The following is a 26,005-nucleotide window of genomic DNA, read 5'->3' as shown; positions in this document are numbered from 1 at the left end:
GGGCTTTTGTGAATTGGGGATGGTGACGTCAAATGAACTCTATAAAAGCATAAAGTCTTCATTTTAGGGGAAAAATCTCAGTATGAGGGCAAATAGATCTCCTCCCCTTCCTTAAATATCCTCAGATTGAGCTCGACCTGCTGAGGAGCTCCACTGGCGCTCATTTGCGATTTGACTCGTTAGCTCATTAGCCCTTAGCTCGTTAGCTTGTTAGCTTATTTTCTCGCTTGGCCATCGTAAAGGGTTCAACCTGACGAAGGGAATATTTATCGGCGTTTATCAACGTTTATTGAGGTTTATGAACTGATTCATTGCACAAGACAACATGTTGGAGATGCTTGAGTACAGCCATTACCAGGTAAGACGTGATTTGACAGGAATTGACTTTACATAGAATTTGATTGGCCTTAAAAATTGAGTAAAAATGATTACAGCTCATTTTTAAAATCATTCAGTAATCCAAGTTTAAATAAAGGTTTGATTGATTGAGGGTGTTTAACCCAAAATTTGGGTCACTAAACTTTTTCCTACTTGTTTTTTTTACTCATTTATTCATATTTTAATTTTAAACTTTATATAATGTTTCCTAGCACTTATATGTCCAATACAATGAGGCATAGACAATGTGGGTCATAAATAAATCTACGTATATGTCTGGGAATATGTAAAGAAATACACTGGAATTACAGTAAAATTAAGTTAATTAGACCTAAAACTGAAAGTCAATGCTTTTAAAGCAACTGCGTTTTTTTTATTCTAGTCTTGATAATTGACTTTAATTGACATTGTGATGTTTTTGTGCTGGTGTTTGTTTTGTTTTTAAGTTGTTTGTATTGTTATTGATCGTAAATATATAGTATATATATTTATAGTTTATAGTGCAATGAATTTAGTACTTGCTGCACTTGTAGTGTACTTGTTAATGTATTTCTTATGGAATAGGCTAATTAGCTGTTATATTATATGCTAATATTGCATAAACACTTTAAATTTACATTTTTAAACCAATCGAATGTATGTCTACCAATGTCACCCAAAATATATGCTAAATATATGTCTCAATCCTACAGAAATGTACTGAATTTGCTCTGAATTTGTTCACAATCCTCCGTCCAGGTACAGACTCACCTGGAGAACCCCACTAAGTACCACCTCCAGCAGGCCCAGAGGCACCAGGTGAAGCATTACCTGTCCAGCACCCTGGGGGCCAAACTCAGCCCACAGGCCAGCAGTGGGCCGTGCCCGAGCCAGCCCCCGGAGCACGGCATGCCCCCCGGCCCAGGAGCCAGCGCCCCGAACAGCCCTATGGCCCTGCTCACCCTCACCTCCAACTGCGAGAAAGAGGTACGTACAGTATATATGTTTAAAATAGAAATATATGCGTTTATGAGGAATCTAGAACATGCATTAATGTCAATTTTATTATTTGCATGATTTTACTGGTTTAACTGTTTCTAACTCAAGCAATGAGAAAAATTAAGAGGCAACTTCAATTTCTGAATCAGTTTCTCTGATTTTGCTATTTATAGGTTTATGTTTGACTAAAATGAACATTGTTGTTTTATTCTATAAACTACAGACAACATTTCTCCCAAATTACAAATCAAAATAATGACTAAAAAAAGACACAGAAACACAGAGAAATCTGTAACTTTTAAAAGTAGAAGTCTTTTCTTTAGATAAATTACAGATAAAACCTTCAAAAGACTCTTGGAAACTGGAGAAAAAACTGCTACAGGAAGACGTCTGGCTGACCCACATGGAAACAGCATCTTAAGCCTTTAGCTCAGATTAACATGATTAAGGACTGGGGGAAGAATATGTTTCTCTGATTTTGCTATTTATAGGTTTATGTTTGAATAAAATGAACATTGTTGTTTTGTTCTATAAACTAGAGAGCTAGAGTTCTATAAACAGAGCTTTCAGACCTCAAATAATGCAAAGAAAACAAGTTCATATTCATAAAGTTTTAAGAGTTCAGAAATCAATATTTGGTGGAATAACCCTGGTTGGTTTTTAATCACAGTTTTTTTTTTCATGCATCTTGGCATCATGTTCTCCTCCACCAGTCTTACACACTGCTTTTGGATAACTTTATGCTGCTTTACTCCTGGTGCAAAAATTCAATCAGTTCTATTTACTTTTACTTTTATACTTTAAGTAGTTTTGGAATTAGAGAAATTTTACTACACTTTTACTCAAAGAGTAAAAAAAAAAAGCTTGATTTGATACTTAAACCATATTATCTGTACTTGTACCTACAGAGTAATTAATAGAGTTCCTTTTTTATATCTGATTAAATGTAATTAAAGTGTATTTTGTGTTTTTGTTTTCTGTTCTCTTTTGTTTTTGGTGCTGCTGCTGCTGCAGATGGACGATGTAATTGAAGATATTATCAGCCTGGAGTCGAGTTATAATGATGATATACTCGGACTCATGGATACAGGACTACAGATGGCGAATACAGTAAGAAGAATAAACTTTCTTGTTCATTTCCAATAATTCAATAAAATAAATTCAACACATAATTCATTGTAATTGTCTAATTGCTGAAATATGTCTGTGAATTAGTCACATCAAAATATGATGTTGGTATAAAACTACACATTTAATTTAACACTGAGAGATTCACTGTTTATAGATTAATAAATATACAGTGTCAATATACAATTGACCTATTCATTTACAAACAAGTAAATTGAACCACATTGTGATTGGTTAAATGGTGAAATATTACAATCTAAAAAGTCTAGACATTTGATTTTTAATTTATGGTATATATTGATAAATACACAGTATCTGTTTGATTATCAATTGCCTATTAATATCAAAATACTAGCATTAATAATTTGGATTATACAAGTCTAAAGAACACACAAACTACAAATATATATATATATATATATATATATATATATATATATATATATATATATATATATTTTATATATATATATATTTATACACATATACACATATATTAAAATATATATACATAGTACTTCTTTAATCATATTAGGCATATAATATTTGTGTAGTTATCAATATATACCATAAATCAAAAGATAAATAGATACTTGTTTGTAAATAAATAGGTCAATGACAATATATTGAGTTAACAATTTAACTTTATACATATATATATATATACAATATTTTATTATTCAATAAAATAAATTAAACACATAATTTATTGTAATTGGCTAAATGGTGAAATATGTCTGTGAACTAGCGTTAATAATTTTGATTATACAAGTCTAAAGAACACACAAACTACAGAAAATATAGTAAATATAATATACCATATACCATAAATCCGAAATCAACTGATTTTTTAGATTGTCGTATTTCACCATTTAACCAATCGAGTTCAATTTACTTGTTTGTAAATTAGTAGGTCAATGACAATATATCAAGTTAACAATTTAACTTATATATATAAATATATATATATATATATATATATATATATATATATATATATATATATATATATATATATATATATATATATATATATATATTCATATATCCAACCTCACATTTAGTATATATTTATCACATGTATAGATGTATTGTAATTGTCATGATATTTTATACTGTATTACTTTTATATTGTATTGTATTAATAAGGAGAGTACACTGAATCTTGTGCTATGTGTACAAAGATAATACATGTATTTATATTTGTATTTATTAGCTGTATGTGGATATCAATTAACTAGTTTATATGATTTTAATATTAAAGTTAAGTAAAGTTGAGTTAATTTTCTCATTTGTCATTATACTCATACTGGGTTATACAGTAAAATGAAACACTGTTAGGCTGGATCTGCAGTGCAATAACAGATTTACATTAGATAGACTAATGTCTAAATAAACTACATTTATTTATTTTGTGTTAATTTTTGTTAGATCCCTGTTTCTGCGAATCTGCTGGATATCTACAGTAATCACACGCTTCCTCCTGGAGGGGTCGGCATGGGAAACTCCTGCTCATCCAACTTACCCAACGTTAAAAGGGAATTTTCAGGTATAAACCTTTATTTCTGTCTGCGTTTACTGTAAATAAATCCCCCAAATTCAATCTAATGTTTAGAAAATGTGTTGAAAATGAGTTGAAAAAGTTAATATTGTTAATTTTTTGAAGATTATTACAATTTACAGCATACAAATTATATCTAAAATTATATTAGTGTCAGAAATACACTTAACCCACTGTGGCATAATAGATTCTGAATATAGAAAAATCTGCTTTTAGCTACAGAGCAGCATTCACTACAAAAAACTCTAAAACTCATTCTAAAAAAAATCATTTTAAACTTCTATTCTCTAACCAGCCTGCCACTGTTAGTTTTTTTATTGTTTTTTGCTTGTTTTAAATTTTTAACTTTTTTTTATTTTGCTTTGTTTTAGCTGTCTTTTTACCTTTCTTTTATAGTCTATTTAATTTTATTCTACTTTTATTTATATTTTCAACTTTTCTTCTTCTTTTATTGTTTTTAGTTAGTGCTTATTATGTATTTGATTTTTACTATTTTATGTGCTTAGTTTTATTTATTTATATGTATTTGCATTGCTATAATTTTTATTATCTAAGTGGCAGAAATACACTTAACCCTCTGTGGCATAATATATTCTAAATATTCAAAAAATCTGCTTTTAGCTACAGAGCAGGAGCGAGTTCACTACAAAAAACACTGAAACTCAAAAACTCAGTTCACTGGAGTCACTAAATTATTTTAAACTTTTAATATCTAACCACCTGCAGACAGCCTGATTTTTGGTCATATTTATTTTTAAGGTAACTTTTTGTTTATTTTAATTAGTTTTAGCTGTCTTTATTTTTTCATTTTTAGTATTATTTCATTTTACTTCTGCATATTTTTCTTTAATTGTTTTTAGTTATTGCTTATTATATATTAAATTTTTATACTTTTATGCGCCTAGTTTTATTTTTTAATCGGTTGTTGCATTCTTATAATTTTTATTATCTTAAATTTTCTTAACTAGGATTGTATGATCCTACTAAATTCTTATTTTTGTCTTATTTGTTTTATATTTTACTTTAAAGTATCTTATATATTTTATTAAAATGCTGGGTCTTTTTTATTATTTATTCTTTTCTTTGACGATCCCACCCTCAATATCAATCAATCAATCAATCAATCAATCAACCTTTATTTTCACTCGGGAAAACATTGGGGGTTACTCTCATTTGCAATGTTGCCGAGCATTTACAATTTAAAAGGGTTCAAAAATATTTAATGAGGAATTAGAAATAAATAGGAACAAAATAGTAAAAAATAATAAATAAGAGCAATACAAATTTTAAATTGACGTTTAATATAGATGAATAAAATCTATATGTAAAAAAAAAAACAGGAAATTCTAAAATGACCATAAAGAAAAAGTAAAGAATTTATAAAATATGAAATGAGGAAAATATAATAATAGTAAAAATAAAGTAAAATGATAAGAATGCTAAGAAATAATAAAATGAAAAATAATGATCGAAGAACATAGGATTCAAAATTAAAAAATAAGAATAAAGAAATAAACAAAAATAACTACATGAATAAATAAATAAATAAACAAAACTAAATAAATAAAACAAATAAAAAATAAAATAATAAGAAAAAACTAAAAACTAATGTAAAAAACTCATTTTAAACAATCACATGCTTTCTGATGGTGCCTAGAAACTAAATATTTTAAATGATTAAGTGATCCAAGTTTACTCTGAGTTTAAATAAAGGTTTATTAATTGATTGATTGATAGTGATGCCCTTAGGCAAAAAATAATAATTTTAATTTTGGGTCATTAAACCTTTCTATACTTTGTTTTACTTATTTATTCTTATAATATGTTCTTTAATTTCCTACGTCCAATACAGAAAGGCATACAAGTGGGTCATAAACAAAATTATGTATATATATATATATATATATATATGTATGTGTGTGTACAGGAATATGTATATAAATATATTTGGCTTTAGTTTACATTCTGACTATTTTTAAACCACTTGTATTGAAGAGAGATAAATCTTGATGAATCAGTGCTTCTATTTTTTTTTTATTAAAATGTAATTTTAAGTTTGCTATATCCACAGGAACGCCCAAGCTTCCAAAAAATATATATATTTTTTCCTTAAAAGTATAATTTTTGCCATAGAGGGTTAATGTAAATTATTTCTTTAATAACCACTTAAAAATATGGACCATATCCATATTGTGTGCAATTATAAATGCACAATTTCAGATATGAAATGAAAACTGTATTAAATACTCACTCAGCTCCAGGCATGATGCACGTGGACAAACCTGGACCATGTGGCAAGTTTGACTCTTATGAGAGGCCTGAAGGCCTTCCAGTAGGTACGTTCCCTTTACTCAGCCTCTCAAATATCAACTAACTCAAATATCAAAATACCAATATACAGCTCTGGATCAAATGAAGAGATCACTTCAGTTTCTGAATCAGTTTCTCTGATTTTGCTATTTATAGGTTTATGTTTGAGTAAAATGAACATTGTTGTTTTATTCTATAAACTACAGACAACATTTCTCCCAAATTCCAAATAAAAATATTCTCATTTAGAGCGTTTATTTACAGAAAATGAGAAATGACTGAAATAACAAAAAAGATGCAGAGCTTTCAGACCTCAAATAATGCAAAGAAAATCTAAAACAAGTTGAAATAATCCTGGTTTTTAATCACATTTTTTTCGTGCATCTTGGCATCATGTTCTCCTCCACCAGTCTTACACACTGCTTTTGGATAACTTTATGCTGCTTTACTCCTGGTGCAAAAATTCAAGCAGTTCAGTTTGGTGGTTTGATGGCTTGTGATCATCCATTTTCATTTTTAAGTGCTCTCTTATTATTTTCCAGAGCTGTGTATAAAATTAATAGTGTTAAAGTGTGTTAGAGTGTGTTTTTATACATTAAAAATGAATGTAATGTGATATGATTTTTATATAAATTCAGATTGTGTGTTTGTTACAAATTAAATTCTATTTTTTTAAAGGATGTAGTTAAAAAAAAAAACATTGCACACAATATGGATGAATAATTAAAAAATTGTTTATCACATTGATAGTAATGCAAATTACCAAAAAAGTGTGCCTGAGTTAATAACACAAAAAATAAAAGCTTTTACATTTTTTGGTTTATAGATTTTATATTGTTCTCTGTTACAGAAGCGGAGGTCAGAGCTATGGTGAAGGAGAGACAAAAGAAAGACAACCACAACTTAAGTAAGAATTGTTTTTTATTATACATATATACATAAAATAATTATATCTATACATAAATAAGAAATTATATAAATGTAGCCTGCTTAGATGGAGATAGTTAAAGCATTATATCATTGACCATTCTTTTTTAAAACTCAATGTAACATTAGAATACTAAACCCAAATAAACATAAAGAATAAAGTCAGTGATCAGTGAGAGTGTCTACCTGTAATTAACTCTATATACCATTAGAATATTAAACCCAAATAAACATAAAGAATAAAGTCAGTGATCAGTGAGAGTGTCTACCTGTAATTAACTCTATATACCATTAGAATATTAAACCCAAATAAACATAAAGAATAAAGTCAGTGATCAGTGAGAGTGTCTACCTGTAATTAACTCTATATACCATTAGAATATTAAACCCAAATAAACATAAAGAATAAAGTCAGTGATCAGTGAGAGTGTCTACCTGTAATTAACTCTATATACCATCAGAATATTAAACCCAAATAAACATAAAGAATATACTCAATGATTAAGGACAGTGTCTACCTGTAATTAACTCTATATAACATTAGATTATTAAACTCAAATAAACAGTAATTAAGTTAGTGATCAGTGAGAGTGTTTACCTGTAATTAAATCTATATAACATTAGAATAAACTCAAATAAACATGAATAAAGTCAGTGATAAATGAGAACGTCTACCTGTAATTAACAGTATATAACATTAGAATACTAAACCCAAACAAACATAAAGAATAAAGTCAGTGATCAGGGAGAGTATCTACCTGTAATTAACTCTATATACCATTAGAATATTAAACCCAAATAAACATAAAGAATGAAGTCAGTGATCAGTCAGAGTGTCTACCTGTAATTAACTCTATATAACATTAAAATACTAAACCCAAATAAACATTAGTAAAGTCAGTGATCAGTGAGAGTGTCTACCTGTAATTAACTCTATATAACATTAGAATACTAAACCCAAATAAACATAAATAATAAAGTCAGTGATAAGTGAGAGTGTCTACCTGTAATTAACGCTATATAACATTAGAATACTAAGCCCAAATAAACATAAAGAATAAAGTCAGTGATCAGTGAGAGTGTCTACCTGTAATTAACTCTATATAACATTAGAATACTAAACCCAAATAAACAGTAATTAAGTTAGTGATCAGTGAGAGTGTCTACCTGTAATTAACTCTATATAACATTAGAATACTAAGCCCAAATAAACATAAAGAATAAAGTCAGTGGTCAGTGAGAGTGTCTACCTGTAATTAAATTTATATAACATTAGAATACTAAACCCAAATAAACATAAATAATAAGGTCAGTGGTCAGTGAGAGTGTCTACCTGTAATTAACTCTATATAAGATAAGAAAACTAAGCCCAAATAAACATAAAGAATAAAGTCAGTGATCAGTGAGAGCGTCTACCTGTAATTAACTCTATATAACATTATAATACTAAACCCAAATAAACATAAAGTCACTAATCAGTGAGTGTCTATCTGTAATCAATTCTAAACACTAATTAAAAAGTCAGTGATCAGTGAAAGTGTCTACTTGTAATTACCTCTATATAATATAAAGTCAGAATATGTGTTTGTATATAATCTGAGGTGTTTTTTGTAGTTAAATGAGTTTCTAATGCTGAGATAAACAGCTTTACACGCGTTGGTTCAGTACGGTTTTGTGAGATTTCAGCTCAGTATGGATTTATTCTGTAGCTGCAGAGAGGATTGGGTGAGGTTTAGATACTGTACAGTTTATATAGTCAGAGATTATAGACGTTAATTCTGTACGATAACAGATTAAGGAGATTTGGTGAAGTTATGAGAGAAGTGTGTTCAGATACAGGCGCTGTTTAACTGGATCTAAAATATTTACATTTTCGTTTTTCTGTCTACAGTTGAAAGAAGACGACGTTTCAACATAAACGACAGAATTAAAGAACTTGGGACGCTAATCCCCAAATCTAATGATCCGTAAGTTAAAAAATATTGTATATATGTAAAATACTGTACCAAAGTATTAGAACACCCCCATTGTTTTAAATTTATTTTTTCCATTTAAGCTCATCAGGTCTAGTGAATAACCAGTGAATTGCACAAAATCCAGAATTAAACTTAAATGGCTTAAAAATGAGCAAAACAGTTATATTATGTTGTGCTTTTTAAGAAACAAGTCATTGGTTAACAGCTTACATGTGGTCCATTGCAATGGGAATAAACTTAGATTTGGAAATGTATTTTTAAAAAAGTATAATTTCCCTTGTATGTAGTAAAGCAGTGCTGGAACAGATTCAAATACACAGAAAACATTGTTGTTTTATTCTATAAACTACAGCCAACATTTCTCCCAAATTCTAAATAAAAATATTCTCATTAGAGCATTTAATTACAGAAAATGAGAAATGGCTGAAATAACAAAAAAGATGCAGAGCTTTCAGACCTCAAATAATGCAAAGAAAACAAGTTTATATTCATAAAGTCATAAGAGTTCAGAAATCAATATTTGGTGGAATAACCCTGGTTGGGTTTTAATCAAAGTTTTTTTTTTTCATGCATCATGTTCTCCTCCACCAGTCTTACACACTGCTTTTGGATAACTTTATGCTGCTTTACTCCTGGTGCAAAAAAATCATTCAAGCAGTTCAGTTTGGTGGTTTGATGGTTTGTGATCATCCATCTTCCTCTTGATTATATTCCAGAGGTTTTCAATTTAGTAAAGTCGAAGAAACTCATCATTTTTAAGTGTTCTCCTATTTTTATACAGAGCTGTTTATTTATATAAGTGCTCACATCATGTTAAAAAGAGTAAAAACATAAAAAAAAATAGATACAAAGCTTTTGTGTGGTAGTGATGATATGCTTAAATTCTTCTCTTTTTTGAGTTTGTTTTAATAACGCAGAGAATATAATTAGTTAGGTTTATTTTCTGTGTTTCTCTGTGTTTAGATATTTAAAAAAATAAGATTTATGTATAAATAAGATGTTAATATGTTGTGTAGAGATATGAGGTGGAATAAGGGGACGATCCTGAAGGCCTCGGTGGATTATATCCGGAAGCTGCAGAGAGAACAGCAGAGAGCTAAAGAGCTGGAGAGCAGACACAAGAGACTGGAGCATGCTAACAGACACCTGCTGCTCCGCATTCAGGTACACCTCAACCCCAACACAACCCAACACAGCCCAACACAGCCCAACCCAACACAACACAACCCAACACAACCCCAACACAACCCAACACAGCCCAACACAACCCAACCCAACACAACCCAACACAACCCCAACACAACCCAACACAGCCCAACACAACCCAACACAGCCCAACCCAACACAACACAACCCAACACAACCCCAACACAACCCAACACAGCCCAACCCAACCCAACCCAACACAACCCCAACACAACCCAACACAGCCCAACACAACCCAACACAGCCCAACCCAACATAACACAACACAACACAGCCCAACACAACACAGCCCAATACAACACAACATGACTCAACGCAACACAACACAACTCAACCCAACCCAACACAACACAACCCAACACAACCCAACACAACTTTAACCCAACACAACCCAACACAACCCAACACAGCCCAACACAACACAACCCAACACAACTTTAACCCAACACAACCCAACACAACCCAACACAACTTTAACCCAACACAACCCAACCCAACACAGCCCAACACAGCCCAACACAACACAACCCAACACAACTTTAACCCAACACAACCCAACACAACCCAACACAACCCCAACACAACCCAACACAGCCCAACACAACACAACACAACACAGCCCAACACGACCCAACCCACCACAACACAGCCCAACACAACACAGCCCAACACAACACAGCCCAACACAGCCCAATACAACACAACATGACTCAACCCAACACAACACAACACAGCCCAACACAACCCAACCCAACACAGCCCAACACGACCCAACCCAACACAACACAACACAACACAGCCCAACACAACCCAACACAACCCGACACAACACAACACAACCCCAACCCAACACAACCCAACACAACCCAACACAACCCAACACAACCCAACACAGCCCAACACAACACAACCCAACACAACCCAACACAACCCAACACAACTCAACCCAACACAACACAACACAACACAACACAACACAACCCAACACAACTTTAACCCAACTCAACCCAACACAGCCCAACACAACAAAACCCAACACAACTTTAACCCAACACAACCCAACACAACCCAACACAACCCAACACAGCCCAACACAACCCAACCCAACACAGCCCAACACGACCCAACCCAACACAACACAGCCCAACACAACACAGCCCAACACAACACAGCCCAATACAAACCAACATGACTCAACCCAACACAACACAACACAGCCCAACACAACCCAACCCAACACAGCCCAACACGACCCAACCCAAAACAACACAGCCCAACACAACACAGCCCAACACAACCCAACACAACCCAACACAACACAACCCAAGACAGCCCAACACAACCCAACACAACCCAACACAACCCCAACACAACACAACACAGCCCAACACAACCCAACACAACCCAACACAGCCCAACACAACACAACACAATCTCAACACAACCCAACACAGCCTAACACAACCCAACCCAACACAACCCAACACAGCCCAACACAGCCCAACCCAACACACCCCAACACAACACAACACAACACAGACCAACACAACACAACACAACCTCAACACAACCCAACACAGCCTAACACAACCCAACCCAACCCAGCCCAACACAACACAACTCAACACAACCTAACACAACCCAACCCAACACAGCCCAACACAACACACCACAACACAACCCAACACAACCCAACACAGCCCAACACAACACAACCCAACACAACCCAACCCAACACAGCCCAACACAACTTTAATCCAACACAGCCCAACACAGCCCAACCCAACCCAACACAACCTCAACACAACACAACCCAACACAGCCAAACAGAACACAACACAACCCAACACAATCCAACACAGCCCAACAGAACACAACACGACTCAACCCAACCCAACACAACACAACACAACCCCAACACAACACAACACAGCCCAACACAACCCAACACAACCCAACACAGCCCAACACAACCCAACACAGCACAACACAACTTTAATCCAACACAACCCAACACAGCCTAACACAACCCAACACAACACAACCCAACACAGCCCAACACAGCCCAACCCAAGACAGCCCAACACAACACACCACAACACAACGCAACCCAACACAGCCCAACACAACACAACCTCAACACAACCCAACACAGCCTAACCCAACCCAACCCAACACAATCCAACACAGCCCAACACAACACAACACGACTCAACCAACACAACCCAACACAACACAACCCAACACAACCCAACACAACCCCAACCCAACACAACACAACACAGCCCAACACAACCCAACACAACACAACCCAACACAGCCCAACACAGCCCAACCCAACACAGCCCAACACAACACACCACAACACAACAAAACCCAACACAGCCCAACACAACCTCAACACAACCCAACACAGCCTAACACAACCCAACCCAACACAATCCAACACAGCCCAACACAACACAACATGACTCAACCCAACACAACCCAACACAACCCAACACAACACAACCCAACACAGCCCAACACAACACAACACAACCCCAACACAACACAACACAACACAGCCCAACACAACCCAACACAACACAACCCAACACAGCCCAACACAGCCCAACCCAACACAGCCCAACACAACACACCACAACACAACTCAACCCAACACAGCCCAACACAACACAACACAACCTCAACACAACCCAACACAGCCTAACACAACCCAGCCCAACACAATCCAACACAGCCCAACACAACACAACATGACTCAACCCAACACAACACAACCCAACACAACACAACCCAACACAGCCCAACACAACACAACACAACCCCAAACCAACACAACACAACACAGCCCAACACAACCCAACACAACCCAACACAGCCCAACACAACACAACACAACCTCAACACAACCCAACACAGCCTAACACAACCCAAACCAACACAACCCAACACAGCCCAACACAACACACCACAACACAACACAACCCAACACAACACAACACAACACAACACAACACAACCTCAACACAGCCTAACACAACCCAACACAACCCAACACAGCCCAACACAACACAACCCAACCCAACACAGCCCAACACAACACACCACAACACAACCCAACACAGCCCAACACAACACAACACGACTCAACCCAACACAACACAAAACAAACCAACACAGCCCAACACAACACAGCCCAACACAACTTTAACCCAACCCAACACAACCCAACACAACCTCAACACAACACAACCCAACACAGCCCAACACAACACAACCTCAAAACAACCCAACACAGCCTAACACAACCCAACCCAACACAGCCCAACACAACCCAACCCAACACAACCCAACACAGCCCAACACAACACAACCCAACACAACCTAACACAACCCAACCCAACACAGCCCAACACAACACAACACAACACAACCCAACACAGCCCAACACAACACGACACGACTCAACCCAACACAACACAAAACAAACCAACACAGCCCAACACAACACAGCCCAACACAACTTTAACCCAACCCAACACAACCCAACACAACCTCAACACAACACAACCTCACACAACCCAACACAGCCTAACACAACTCAACCCAACACAACCCAACACAGCCCAACACAACACAACCCAACACAACCTAACACAACCCAACACAGCCCAACACAACACACCACAACCCAACACAACCCAACACAGCCCAACACAACACAACCCAACACAACACAACCCAACACAGCCCAACACAACTTTAATCCAACACAGCCCAACACAGCCCAACCCAACCCAACCTCAACACAACCCAACCCAACACAGCCAAACAGAACACAACACAACCCAACACAATCCAACACAGCCCAACACTACACAACACGACTCAACCCAACACAACACAACCCAACACAACACATCCAACAGAGCCCAACACAACACAACACAACCCCAACCCAACACAACACAGCCCAACACAACCCAACACAACCCAACACAGCCCAACACAACACAACCCAACACAGCCCAACACAGCCCAACCCAACACAGCCCAACACAACACACCACAACACAACAAAACCCAACACAGCCCAACACAACCTCAACACAACCCAACACAGCCTAACACAACCCAACCCAACACAATCCAACACAGCCCAACACAACACAACATGACTCAACCCAACACAACCCAACACAACCCAACCCAACACAACCCAACACAGCCCAACACAACACAACCCAACACAACCTAACACAACCCAACCCAACACAGCCCAACACAACACAACACAACACAACCCAACACAGCCCAACACAACACGACACGACTCAACCCAACACAACACAAACCAACACAGCCCAACACAACACAGCCCAACACAACTTTAACCCAACCCAACACAACCCAACACAACCTCAACACAACACAACCTCACACAACCCAACACAGCCTAACACAACTCAACCCAACACAACCCAACACAGCCCAACACAACACAACCCAACACAACCTAACACAACCCAACACAGCCCAACACAACACACCACAACCCAACACAACCCAACACAGCCCAACACAACACAACCCAACACAACACAACCCAACACAGCCCAACACAACTTTAATCCAACACAGCCCAACACAGCCCAACCCAACCCAACCTCAACACAACCCAACCCAACACAGCCAAACAGAACACAACACAACCCAACACAATCCAACACAGCCCAACACTACACAACACGACTCAACCCAACACAACACAACCCAACACAACACATCCAACAGAGCCCAACACAACACAACACAACCCCAACCCAACACAACACAGCCCAACACAACCCAACACAACCCAACACAGCCCAACACAACACAACCCAACACAGCCCAACACAGCCCAACCCAACACAGCCCAACACAACACACCACAACACAACAAAACCCAACACAGCCCAACACAACCTCAACACAACCCAACACAGCCTAACACAACCCAACCCAACACAATCCAACACAGCCCAACACAACACAACATGACTCAACCCAACACAACCCAACACAACCCAACACAACACAACCCAACACAGCCCAACACAACACAACACAACCCCAACACAACACAACACAACACAGCCCAACACAACCCAACACAACACAACCCAACACAGCCCAACACAGCCCAACCCAACACAGCCCAACACAACACACCACAACACAACTCAACCCAACACAGCCCAACACAACACAACACAACCTCAACACAACCCAACACAGCCTAACACAACCCAGCCCAACACAATCCAACACAGCCCAACACAACACAACATGACTCAACCCAACACAACACAACCCAACACAACACAACCCAACACAGCCCAACACAACACAACACAACCCCAAACCAACACAACACAACACAGCCCAACACAACCCAACACAACCCAACACAGCCCAACACAACACAACCTCAACACAACCCAACACAGCCTAACACAACCCAAACCAACACAACCCAACACAGCCCAACACAACACACCACAACACAACACAACCCAACACAACACAACACAACACAACACAACCTCAACACAGCCTAACACAACCCAACACAACCCAACACAGCCCAACACAACACAACCCAACCCAACACAGCCCAACACAACACACCACAACACAACCCAACACAGCCCAACACAACACAACACGACTCAACCCAACACAACACAAAACAAACCAACACAGCCCAACACAACACAGCCCAACACAACTTTAACCCAACCCAACACAACCCAACACAACCTCAACACAACACAACCCAACACAGCCCAACACAACACAACCTCAAAACAACCCAACACAGCCTAACACAACCCAACCCAACACAGCCCAACACAACCCAACCCAACACAACCCAACACAGCCCAACACAACACAACCCAACACAACCTAACACAACCCAACCCAACACAGCCCAACACAACACAACACAACACAACCCAACACAGCCCAACACAACACGACACGACTCAACCCAACACAACACAAAACAAACCAACACAGCCCAACACAACACAGCCCAACACAACTTTAACCCAACCCAACACAACCCAACACAACCTCAACACAACACAACCTCACGCAACCCAACACAGCCTAACACAACTCAACCCAACACAACCCAACACAGCCCAACACAACACAACCCAACACAACCTAACACAACCCAACACAGCCCAACACAACACACCACAACCCAACACAACCCAACACAGCCCAACACAACACAACCCAACACAACACAACCCAACACAGCCCAACACAACTTTAATCCAACACAGCCCAACACAGCCCAACCCAACCCAACCTCAACACAACCCAACCCAACACAGCCAAACAGAACACAACACAACCCAACACAATCCAACACAGCCCAACACTACACAACACGACTCAACCCAACACAACACAACCCAACACAACACATCCAACAGAGCCCAACACAACACAACACAACCCCAACCCAACACAACCCAACACAACCCAACACAACCCAACACAGCCCAACACAACACAACCCAACCCAACACAACCCAACACAGCCCAACACAGCCCAACCCAACACAGCCCAACACACCACACCACAACACAACCCAACCCAACACATCCCAACACAACACAACACAACCTCAACACAACCCAACACAGCCTAACACAACCCAACCCAACACAATCCAACACAGCCCAACACAACACAACACGACTCAACCCAACACAACACAACACAACACAACCCAACACAGCCCAACACAACACAACACAACCCCAACCCAACACAACACAGCCCAACACAACCCAACACAACCCAACACAGCCCAACACAACCCAACCCAACACAACCCAACACAGCCCAACACAGCCCAACCCAACACAGCCCAACACACCACAACACAACCCAACCCAACACATCCCAACACAACACAACACAACCTCAACACAACCCAACACAGCCTAACACAACCCAACCCAACACAATCCAACACAGCCCAACACAACACAATACGACTCAACCCAACACAACACAACACAACACAACACAGCCCAACACAACACAACACAACCCCAACCCAACACAACACAGCCCAACACAACCCAACACAACCAAACACAGCCCAACACAACACAACCCAACACAGCCCAACACAGCCCAACCCAACACAGCCCAACACACCACAACACAACCCAACCCAACCCAACACATCCCAACACAACACAACACAACCTCAACACAAAGCAACACAGCCTAACACAACCCGACCCAACACAATCCAACACAGCCCAACACAACACAACACGACTCAACCCAACACAACACAACACAACACAACACAACCCAACACAACCCAACACAGCCCAACACAACACAACACAACACAACCCCAACCCAACACAACACAACACAGCCCAACACAACCCAACACAACCCAACACAGCCCAACACAGCCAACCCAACACAGCCCAACACAACACACCACAACACAACCCAACCCAACACAGCCCAACACAACACAACCTCAACACAACCCAACACAGCCTAACACAACCCAACCCAACACAATCCAACACAGCCCAACACAACACAACACGACTCAACCCAACACAACACAGCCCAACACAACACAACACAACCCCAACCCAACACAACACAACACAGCCCAACACAACCCAACACAACCCAACACAGCCCAACACAACACAACACAACCTCAACACAACCCAACACAGCCTAAAACAACCCAAACCAACACAACCCAACACAGCCCAACACAGCCCAACCCAACACAGCCCAACACAACACAACCCAACACAGCCCAACACAACACAACACAACCTCAACACAACCCAACACAGCCTAACACAACCCAACCCAACACAACCCAACACAGCCCAACACAACCCAACCCAACACAACCTAACACAACCCAACACAACCCAACACAACCCAACACATCCCAACACAACACAACACAACCTCAACACAAAGCAACACAGCCTAACACAACCCGACCCAACACAATCCAACACAGCCCAACACAACACAACACGACTCAACCCAACACAACACAACACAACACAACCCAACACAACCCAACACAGCCCAACACAACACAACACAACACAACCCCAACCCAACACAACACAACACAGCCCAACACAACCCAACACAACACAACCCAACACAGCCCAACACAGCCAACCCAACACAGCCCAACACAACACACCACAACACAACCCAACCCAACACAGCCCAACACAACACAACCTCAACACAACCCAACACAGCCTAACACAACCCAACCCAACACAATCCAACACAGCCCAACACAACACAACACGACTCAACCCAACACAACACAGCCCAACACAACACAACACAACCCCAACCCAACACAACACAACACAGCCCAACACAACCCAACACAACCCAACACAGCCCAACACAACACAACACAACCTCAACACAACCCAACACAGCCTAAAACAACCCAAACCAACACAACCCAACACAGCCCAACACAGCCCAACCCAACACAGCCCAACACAACACAACCCAACACAGCCCAACACAACACAACACAACCTCAACACAACCCAACACAGCCTAACACAACCCAACCCAACACAACCCAACACAGCCCAACACAACCCAACCCAACACAACCTAACACAACCCAACCCAACACAACACACCACAACACAACCCAACACAACCCAACACAGCCCAACACAACACAACACGACTCAACCCAACACAACACAACACAAAACAAACCAACACAGCCCAACACAACACAGCCCAACACAACTTTAACCCAACCCAACACAACCCAACACAACCTCAACACAGCACAACCCAACACAACACAACACAGCCCAACACAACACAACACAACCCAATACAACACAACACAGCCCAACACAACTTTAACCCAAACACAGCCCAACACAACACAACACAACACAACCCAACACAGCCCAACACAGCCCAACCCAACACAGCCCAACACACCACAACACAACCCAACCCAACACAGCCCAACACAACACAACACAACCTCAACACAACCCAACACAGCCTAACACAACCCAACCCAACACAATCCAACACAGCCCAACACAACACAACACGACTCAACCCAACACAACACAACACAGCCCAACACAACACAACACAACCCCAACCCAACACAACACAGCCCAACACAACCCAACACAACCCAACACAGCCCAACACAACACAACAAAACCTCAACACAACCCAACACAGCCTAACACAACCCAAACCAACACAACCCAACACAGCCCAACACAGCCCAACCCAACACAGCCCAACAAAACACACCACAACACAACCCAACACAGCCCAACACAACACAACACAACCTCAACACAACCCAACACAGCCTAACACAACCCAACCCAACACAACCCAACACAGCCCAACACAACACAACCCAACACAACCTAACACAACCCAACCTAACACAGCCCAACACAACACACCACAACACAACCCAACCCAACACAGCCCAACACAACACAACACGACTCAACCCAACACAACACAACACAAAACAAACCAACACAGCCCAACACAACACAGCCCAACACAACTTTAACCCAACCCAACACAACCCAACACAACCTCAACACAACACAACCCAACACAACACAACACAACACAACACAACACAGCCCAACACAACACAACACAACACAACCCAATACAACACAACACAGCCCAACACAACTTTAACCCAAACACAACACAACCCAATACAACCTCAACCCAACCTTAACCCAACCCAACACAACCCAACCCAACACAACACAACACAACCTCAACCCAACACAATCCAACACAGCCCAATACAACACAACCCAACAGAACACAACCCAACACAATCCAACACAGCCCAATACAACATAACATGACTTAACCCAACACAACCCAACACAACACATCCCAGCACAACACAACCCAATCCAACCCAACACAACCCAACCCAACACAACCTAACACAGCCCAACACAACACAACACAACCTCAACACAACACAACACAGCCCACCCAACCTCAACTTCAACCCAAACCAACACAGCTCAACCCAACCTCAACACAACTTTAACCCAACACAACCCAACTCAACCTCAACACAACACAACTCAACACAACACAACCTCAACACAACACAGCCCAACACAACCTCAACGCAAGCCAACACAACACAGCCCAACACAACACAACCCATCCCATCCAACACAACTCAACCTCAACCCAACACAACCCAACTCAAACCCAATACAACCCAACACAACCTCAGCCCAACACAACCCAACCCAACATGACCCCAACACAACCCAACACAACCTCAACACAACCCAACACAACACAACCCAACACAGCCCAACACAGCCCAACCCAACACAGCCCAACCTCAACACAACCCAACACAACACAACACGACTCAACCCAACACAACCCAACACAGCCCAAACCATCCCAACTCAACTTAACTCAACACAACCCAACACAACCTTAACCCAACACAACAATATATTCTTATTCAAGCAAAAAATCAGTTTTTTGCTTGATTTAAGTTTTACTTTACTAATTTATTTTCTTAATAATTAAGATTACAAATTTACTTAACCCACTGGAAGATCATTCTGTTTAATATAAGCAAATATAAAATATTTACAGAAATGTGAGGGGTGTATCATTTTGTAAGATACTGAACACATTTAGATTTGTTTTTATTTGACCTTTTATCTCTACGAATGCTCAACCTTTTCAGCAGATATTAAGAGTGTAGTAGTTCTGCTTTAAAGGTCACTTCTAACTGCACTAAAACAGGAAATGTTAATTTTACACTTCAGTCACTCTTTAAAGTGGAGTTTCACTAATTTTCACACATTTAAAAGGGGAGGACGGCGGGTCTGTGGTTATGTGAATATACTGATGGCCTAATTAATCTAAGCAGGCGAGGAAGTTTGGAATAAAAACATGCTATGAATCATAGAAATCAAATAATTCATATAAATTATATGTGTCAATGTTTAAATATAGACAGAGTTGGGAAGGTTACTTTTAAAATGTAATCCCTTACAGATTACTGATTACATCACTCAAAATGTAATTTGTAACGTAATCAGTTACATTACTTCAAGTGAGTAACGTAATCTGATTACTTTGGATTACTTACAATATTGTCATTTTTTTAAGCCTGAATGAATGTAGCAACCACATATTGCATATTATTCTTTTATTTTTCAACAAATAGATAAACAATTAAAAAAGCCTTTTCAATCACTTCATAAAAATACTTATGAAAACATTATCAAACAATTTTATGAAACACTTTTATGAATTGATGATAAAACCATTAAAAACCAAACAATGTAACAACAACTGTAAGCTATCTATTTGCAGGTTTGCCACCAGTGTTAATTTTGACAACAATTTTTGATTTAGTCTTAGTCATAGTCTTGTGATGAAAATAGCATTTAGTTTTAGTCACAATTTAGTAATTTAGTCAACTTAGTTTTAGTCGACTTAATGTCATAAGAATATAGTCGACTAAAATTACAGTAAATTTAGTCGACTAAAATGTAAAGGGTGTAAATGTAAATGCTTTCTCATCAGTTCCCTTGAATTATTAACTCTACACTTATAAGAAATGAAACGTTTAATAACCACTTGAGTAATATTGTTAATGTTTGAAAGTGAAATATATTTATATATGATTTAATGTATATTATTATTATTATTATTGTAGGTGTGTGACTATACATATTTCACATTTAAAATTTTGCTCCAGAAATCAGGTCATAAAACATCTGAATAGTTAAATTATAGTTTGAACAGAGCTGTAGATGCAAAAACAGCTTTTAAATGATCTAGTTTTATCTACTGGAGCTACAGTCTATAAATGAGCTCATAAACACACATTCACACTCTGTCCTGTAGAGATGCTCTCAGGATGTACTGAGAGACTTCATGAGTTAAAGTGAGAAACTTATGAGAAAGTGCTGTAAGGAACTGTACTCAGACTTTTGGGTTCATAGATTCACTTATTTTATTGTTTTATTTTCGTTATATTATTGAGTTTCTTTCTGACCTGTTCCTGCTTTAACACTAGCTATATCTTTCCCACTGTGAGACTAAACAGATGATCTGATCTTAATGAGTGAGTTCTGTATCAGTTCTGTGTTTTAGTGCACTGCCGAGTTAAACACACTATCAGCTCATGAAACTGTTTGTAACTGAGCGCGCGACGCTAAAGTAGCAGTGATTGGATCTCTTCCTAACTGGTCCCTACCTTTCACAGAACTAAATCAGTCTGATTGGATTTCGTCCCTGCCAAACATTTTCGTCTCGTTTTTATTCGTTGACCAAAATGTCAGTTAATGTCGTCTCGTTGTGTGTGCGGAGCCGCTGTCTGCCCCTCCTCCCTGTGTGTGTGTGTGCAGCGAGACGGGAGGAGGGGCAGACAGTTCCCTGTCATATCAGAGCGATTTCACCCCAAAATGTTATTTGCGTTTTGTCGGTGTTGGATTGGAAGAGCAAAAATAGGAAAGTACCGCAATGTAACCCTTTTATTTTAGCAGAGTAACTGTAATCTGATTACCACTTACTGAAGCAGTAACTGTAACGGATTAGAGTTACTTATAATTTGTAATCTGATTACGTAACGCCGTTACATGTAATCCGTTACTTCCCAACACTGAATATAGAATACAAATGTCAACACTGCAAAAATTGAGATGTATATGCTTATATGTGATATAATAAAATCTGCTAGTGGGGTAAGCAGAGTTTTCCTAGTAAGATTTCCTATATAAGCAAATGAAAAGTCTCAAAATAAGTGAAATAAGACCTAAATCAAGCAACAATCACTGGTTTTATGGCTTAAATTTGGACACAATAATATCAAAAACTTGACTGGTAACTTATGTGCTTAAGTACAATAGTAAAGTAAAAATAATACTTCAGTAGATACAGATACAGCATTTTAGTACTTAAGTACTGTACTGAATATAAAAAAAATACTCCATTAGATACAGATACAGCATTTTAGTAGATATATAATAAGGAAGTAGAAGTACTTCACTACTGTACTTAAGCACTAAAATGCTATATCTGTATCCACTGGAGTAATTTGAAGATCTAGGAAAAATAGTTAAAAGTATTTTTTTTTAGTATGAAACTTTTTTTCTGCTTGCTTTAATTAGTTTAATCAACATATCATATAAAAATGGTTCATCATCTCACATACATGGGTTTGGACAATGAAACTGAAACACCTGTCATCATTTTAGTGTGGGATTTTAGGTTTCATGGCTAAATTGGAGCAGCCTGGTGTTCAATCTTCATTAATTGCACATTGCACCAGTAAGAGCGTAAAGAGTGTGAAGGTTCAATTAGCAGGGTAAGAGCACAGTTCTGCTCTAAATATTGCAATGCACACAACATTATATGAGACATACCAGAGTTCAAAAGAGGACAAATTGTTGGTGCACGTCTTGCTGGAGCATCTGTGACCAAGACAGCAAGTCTTTGTGATGCATCAAGAACCACGGTATCCAGGGTAATGTCAGCATCCCACCAAGAAGCACCAACCACATCCAACAGGATTAACTGTGGACGCTGTAAGAGGAAGCTGTCTGAAAGGGATGTTCGGGTGCTAACCTGGATTGTATCCAAAAAAACATAAAACCATGGCTAAAGCTCTAAAACCAGGTGTTTCAGTTTCATTGTCCAACTGCTGTATTTGCAACCACACCCTGCAAAAACAAAAACTGAAACAACATTAAAAAAGTTTGAACATGTATTTTTTTTTTAATGAAAAATGAGTGAATTATCCTTATTGAAGCATAACACTGCACTAAATATTGATAGAATAATTAGTAATAGAGTTAGTAATGAAATATTCACACTGTTTGTCAGGATTTTTCTTTGTTTATGCATCTTTTGGATGATTAATCTTCTTTATTTTTGTGTTTTAATGTATCAGGAGCTGGAGATTCAGGCCCGAGCTCACGGTCTGGCTGTAGGCGGTTCCTCGGCTCTCTGCTCCTCTGAACTGGTGGCTCGAGCCATAAAGCAGGAGCCGGGTCTGGGGGACTGCTCCTCCTCCGACCTGTACGCCCACTCCCACCTGTCCAGCCCCGACCTGACCCGACCCACCACCCTGGACCTGAACAACGGCACCATCAGCTACAACGACAGCCCCACGGACGAGCCGGACACGGTGCTCTACTCCACCCACGACAAAACCTCCGGCAAGCTGGAGGACATGTTCATGGATAACGCTCTGTCACCCATGGGCTCCGGCAACCCCCTGCTGTCGTCAGGCTCCCCCACGCCCTCCAACAGCAGCAGCAGACGCAGCAGCAGCAGCAGCGTGGAGGAGAACGACAAGCGCTGTTAGAACTGAGAACGGACTCCAAACAACCAAAGCTACTGCCTTTACTGCTGTTTATACTGCCTGAATAAAGAGGCCTTTATTCTAGAATTAATGACTAGAGAAGATGTTATACAGTACTGTACAGATCAGGGGTCTCCAACACTGAATAAAAAAAATATGATGCGTAAAATTTACTTTTAAAAAAAATGTTTTGCAACTTTCTGCATTTGCTTTTTTAAAGTAAATTTAATTTCAGATCAAATTAAATAACTTCAACTTCAAGTTTCAAAACTTAAATGGAGTTACACAGAGAGAATAAGTAAACTGAACTTCAGTCAATCCTTTATTTTAAAAACTTTACTTCATTTATTTTTACTGAATCAATCCTTTCTTTTAGTAAACTTTACTTAATTTATTTTTACTGAATCAATCCTTTCTTTTAGTAAACTTTACTTCATTTATTTTTACTGAATCAATCCTTTCTTTTATTAAACTTTACTTCATTTATTTTTACTGAATCAATCCTTTCTTTTAGTAAACTTTACTTCATTTATTTTACTGAATCAATCCTTTCTTTTAGTAAACTTTACTTCATTTATTTTACTGAGTCAATCCTTTCTTTTATTAAACTTTACTTCATTTATTTTTACTGAATCAATCCTTTCTTTTAGTAAACTTTACTTCATTTATTTTACTGAATCAATCCTTTCTTTTAGTAAACTTTACTTCATTTATTTTACTGAATCAATCCTTTCTTTTAGTAAACTTTACTTCATTTATTTTTACTGAATCAATCCTTTCTTTTAGTAAACTTTACTTCATTTATTTTTACTGAATCAATCCTTTCTTTTAGTAAACTTTACTTCATTTATTTTTACTGAATCAATCCTTTCTTTTAGTAAACTTTACTTCATTTATTTTTACTGATTCAATCCTTTCTTTTAGTAAACTTTACTTCATTTATTTTTACTGAATCAATCCTTTCTTTTAGTAAACTTTACTTTTTTTTTTACAGACCAAGTCTCACTGTCTCGACACATGGACGACATGTAATATATTCT

At 38.4% G+C, this 26,005-nt stretch overlaps 1 protein-coding gene across 1 annotated transcript; it reads left to right on the top strand.

Annotated features, from left to right (window-relative positions):
* The first annotated feature begins 96 nt into the window (after positions 1-96).
* On the top strand, positions 97-25,052 carry mitfa (melanocyte inducing transcription factor a). Its single transcript, XM_049479496.1, has 9 exons — positions 97-358; positions 1,117-1,344; positions 2,371-2,466; positions 3,916-4,033; positions 6,301-6,381; positions 7,206-7,262; positions 9,174-9,249; positions 10,275-10,422; positions 24,552-25,052. Exons 1-9 carry the CDS (start codon positions 326-328, stop codon positions 24,966-24,968), a joined length of 1,254 nt encoding a protein of 417 aa, XP_049335453.1. The 5' UTR covers positions 97-325; the 3' UTR covers positions 24,969-25,052.
* Positions 25,053-26,005: the final 953 nt, after the last annotated feature.

Source organism: Astyanax mexicanus, chromosome 5, assembly GCF_023375975.1.
Source record: "Astyanax mexicanus isolate ESR-SI-001 chromosome 5, AstMex3_surface, whole genome shotgun sequence".
Taxonomy (NCBI): domain Eukaryota; kingdom Metazoa; phylum Chordata; class Actinopteri; order Characiformes; family Acestrorhamphidae; genus Astyanax; species Astyanax mexicanus.
The sequence above is the reverse complement of the archived record's forward strand: the minus strand, read 5'-3'. Positions and strand labels throughout refer to the sequence as shown.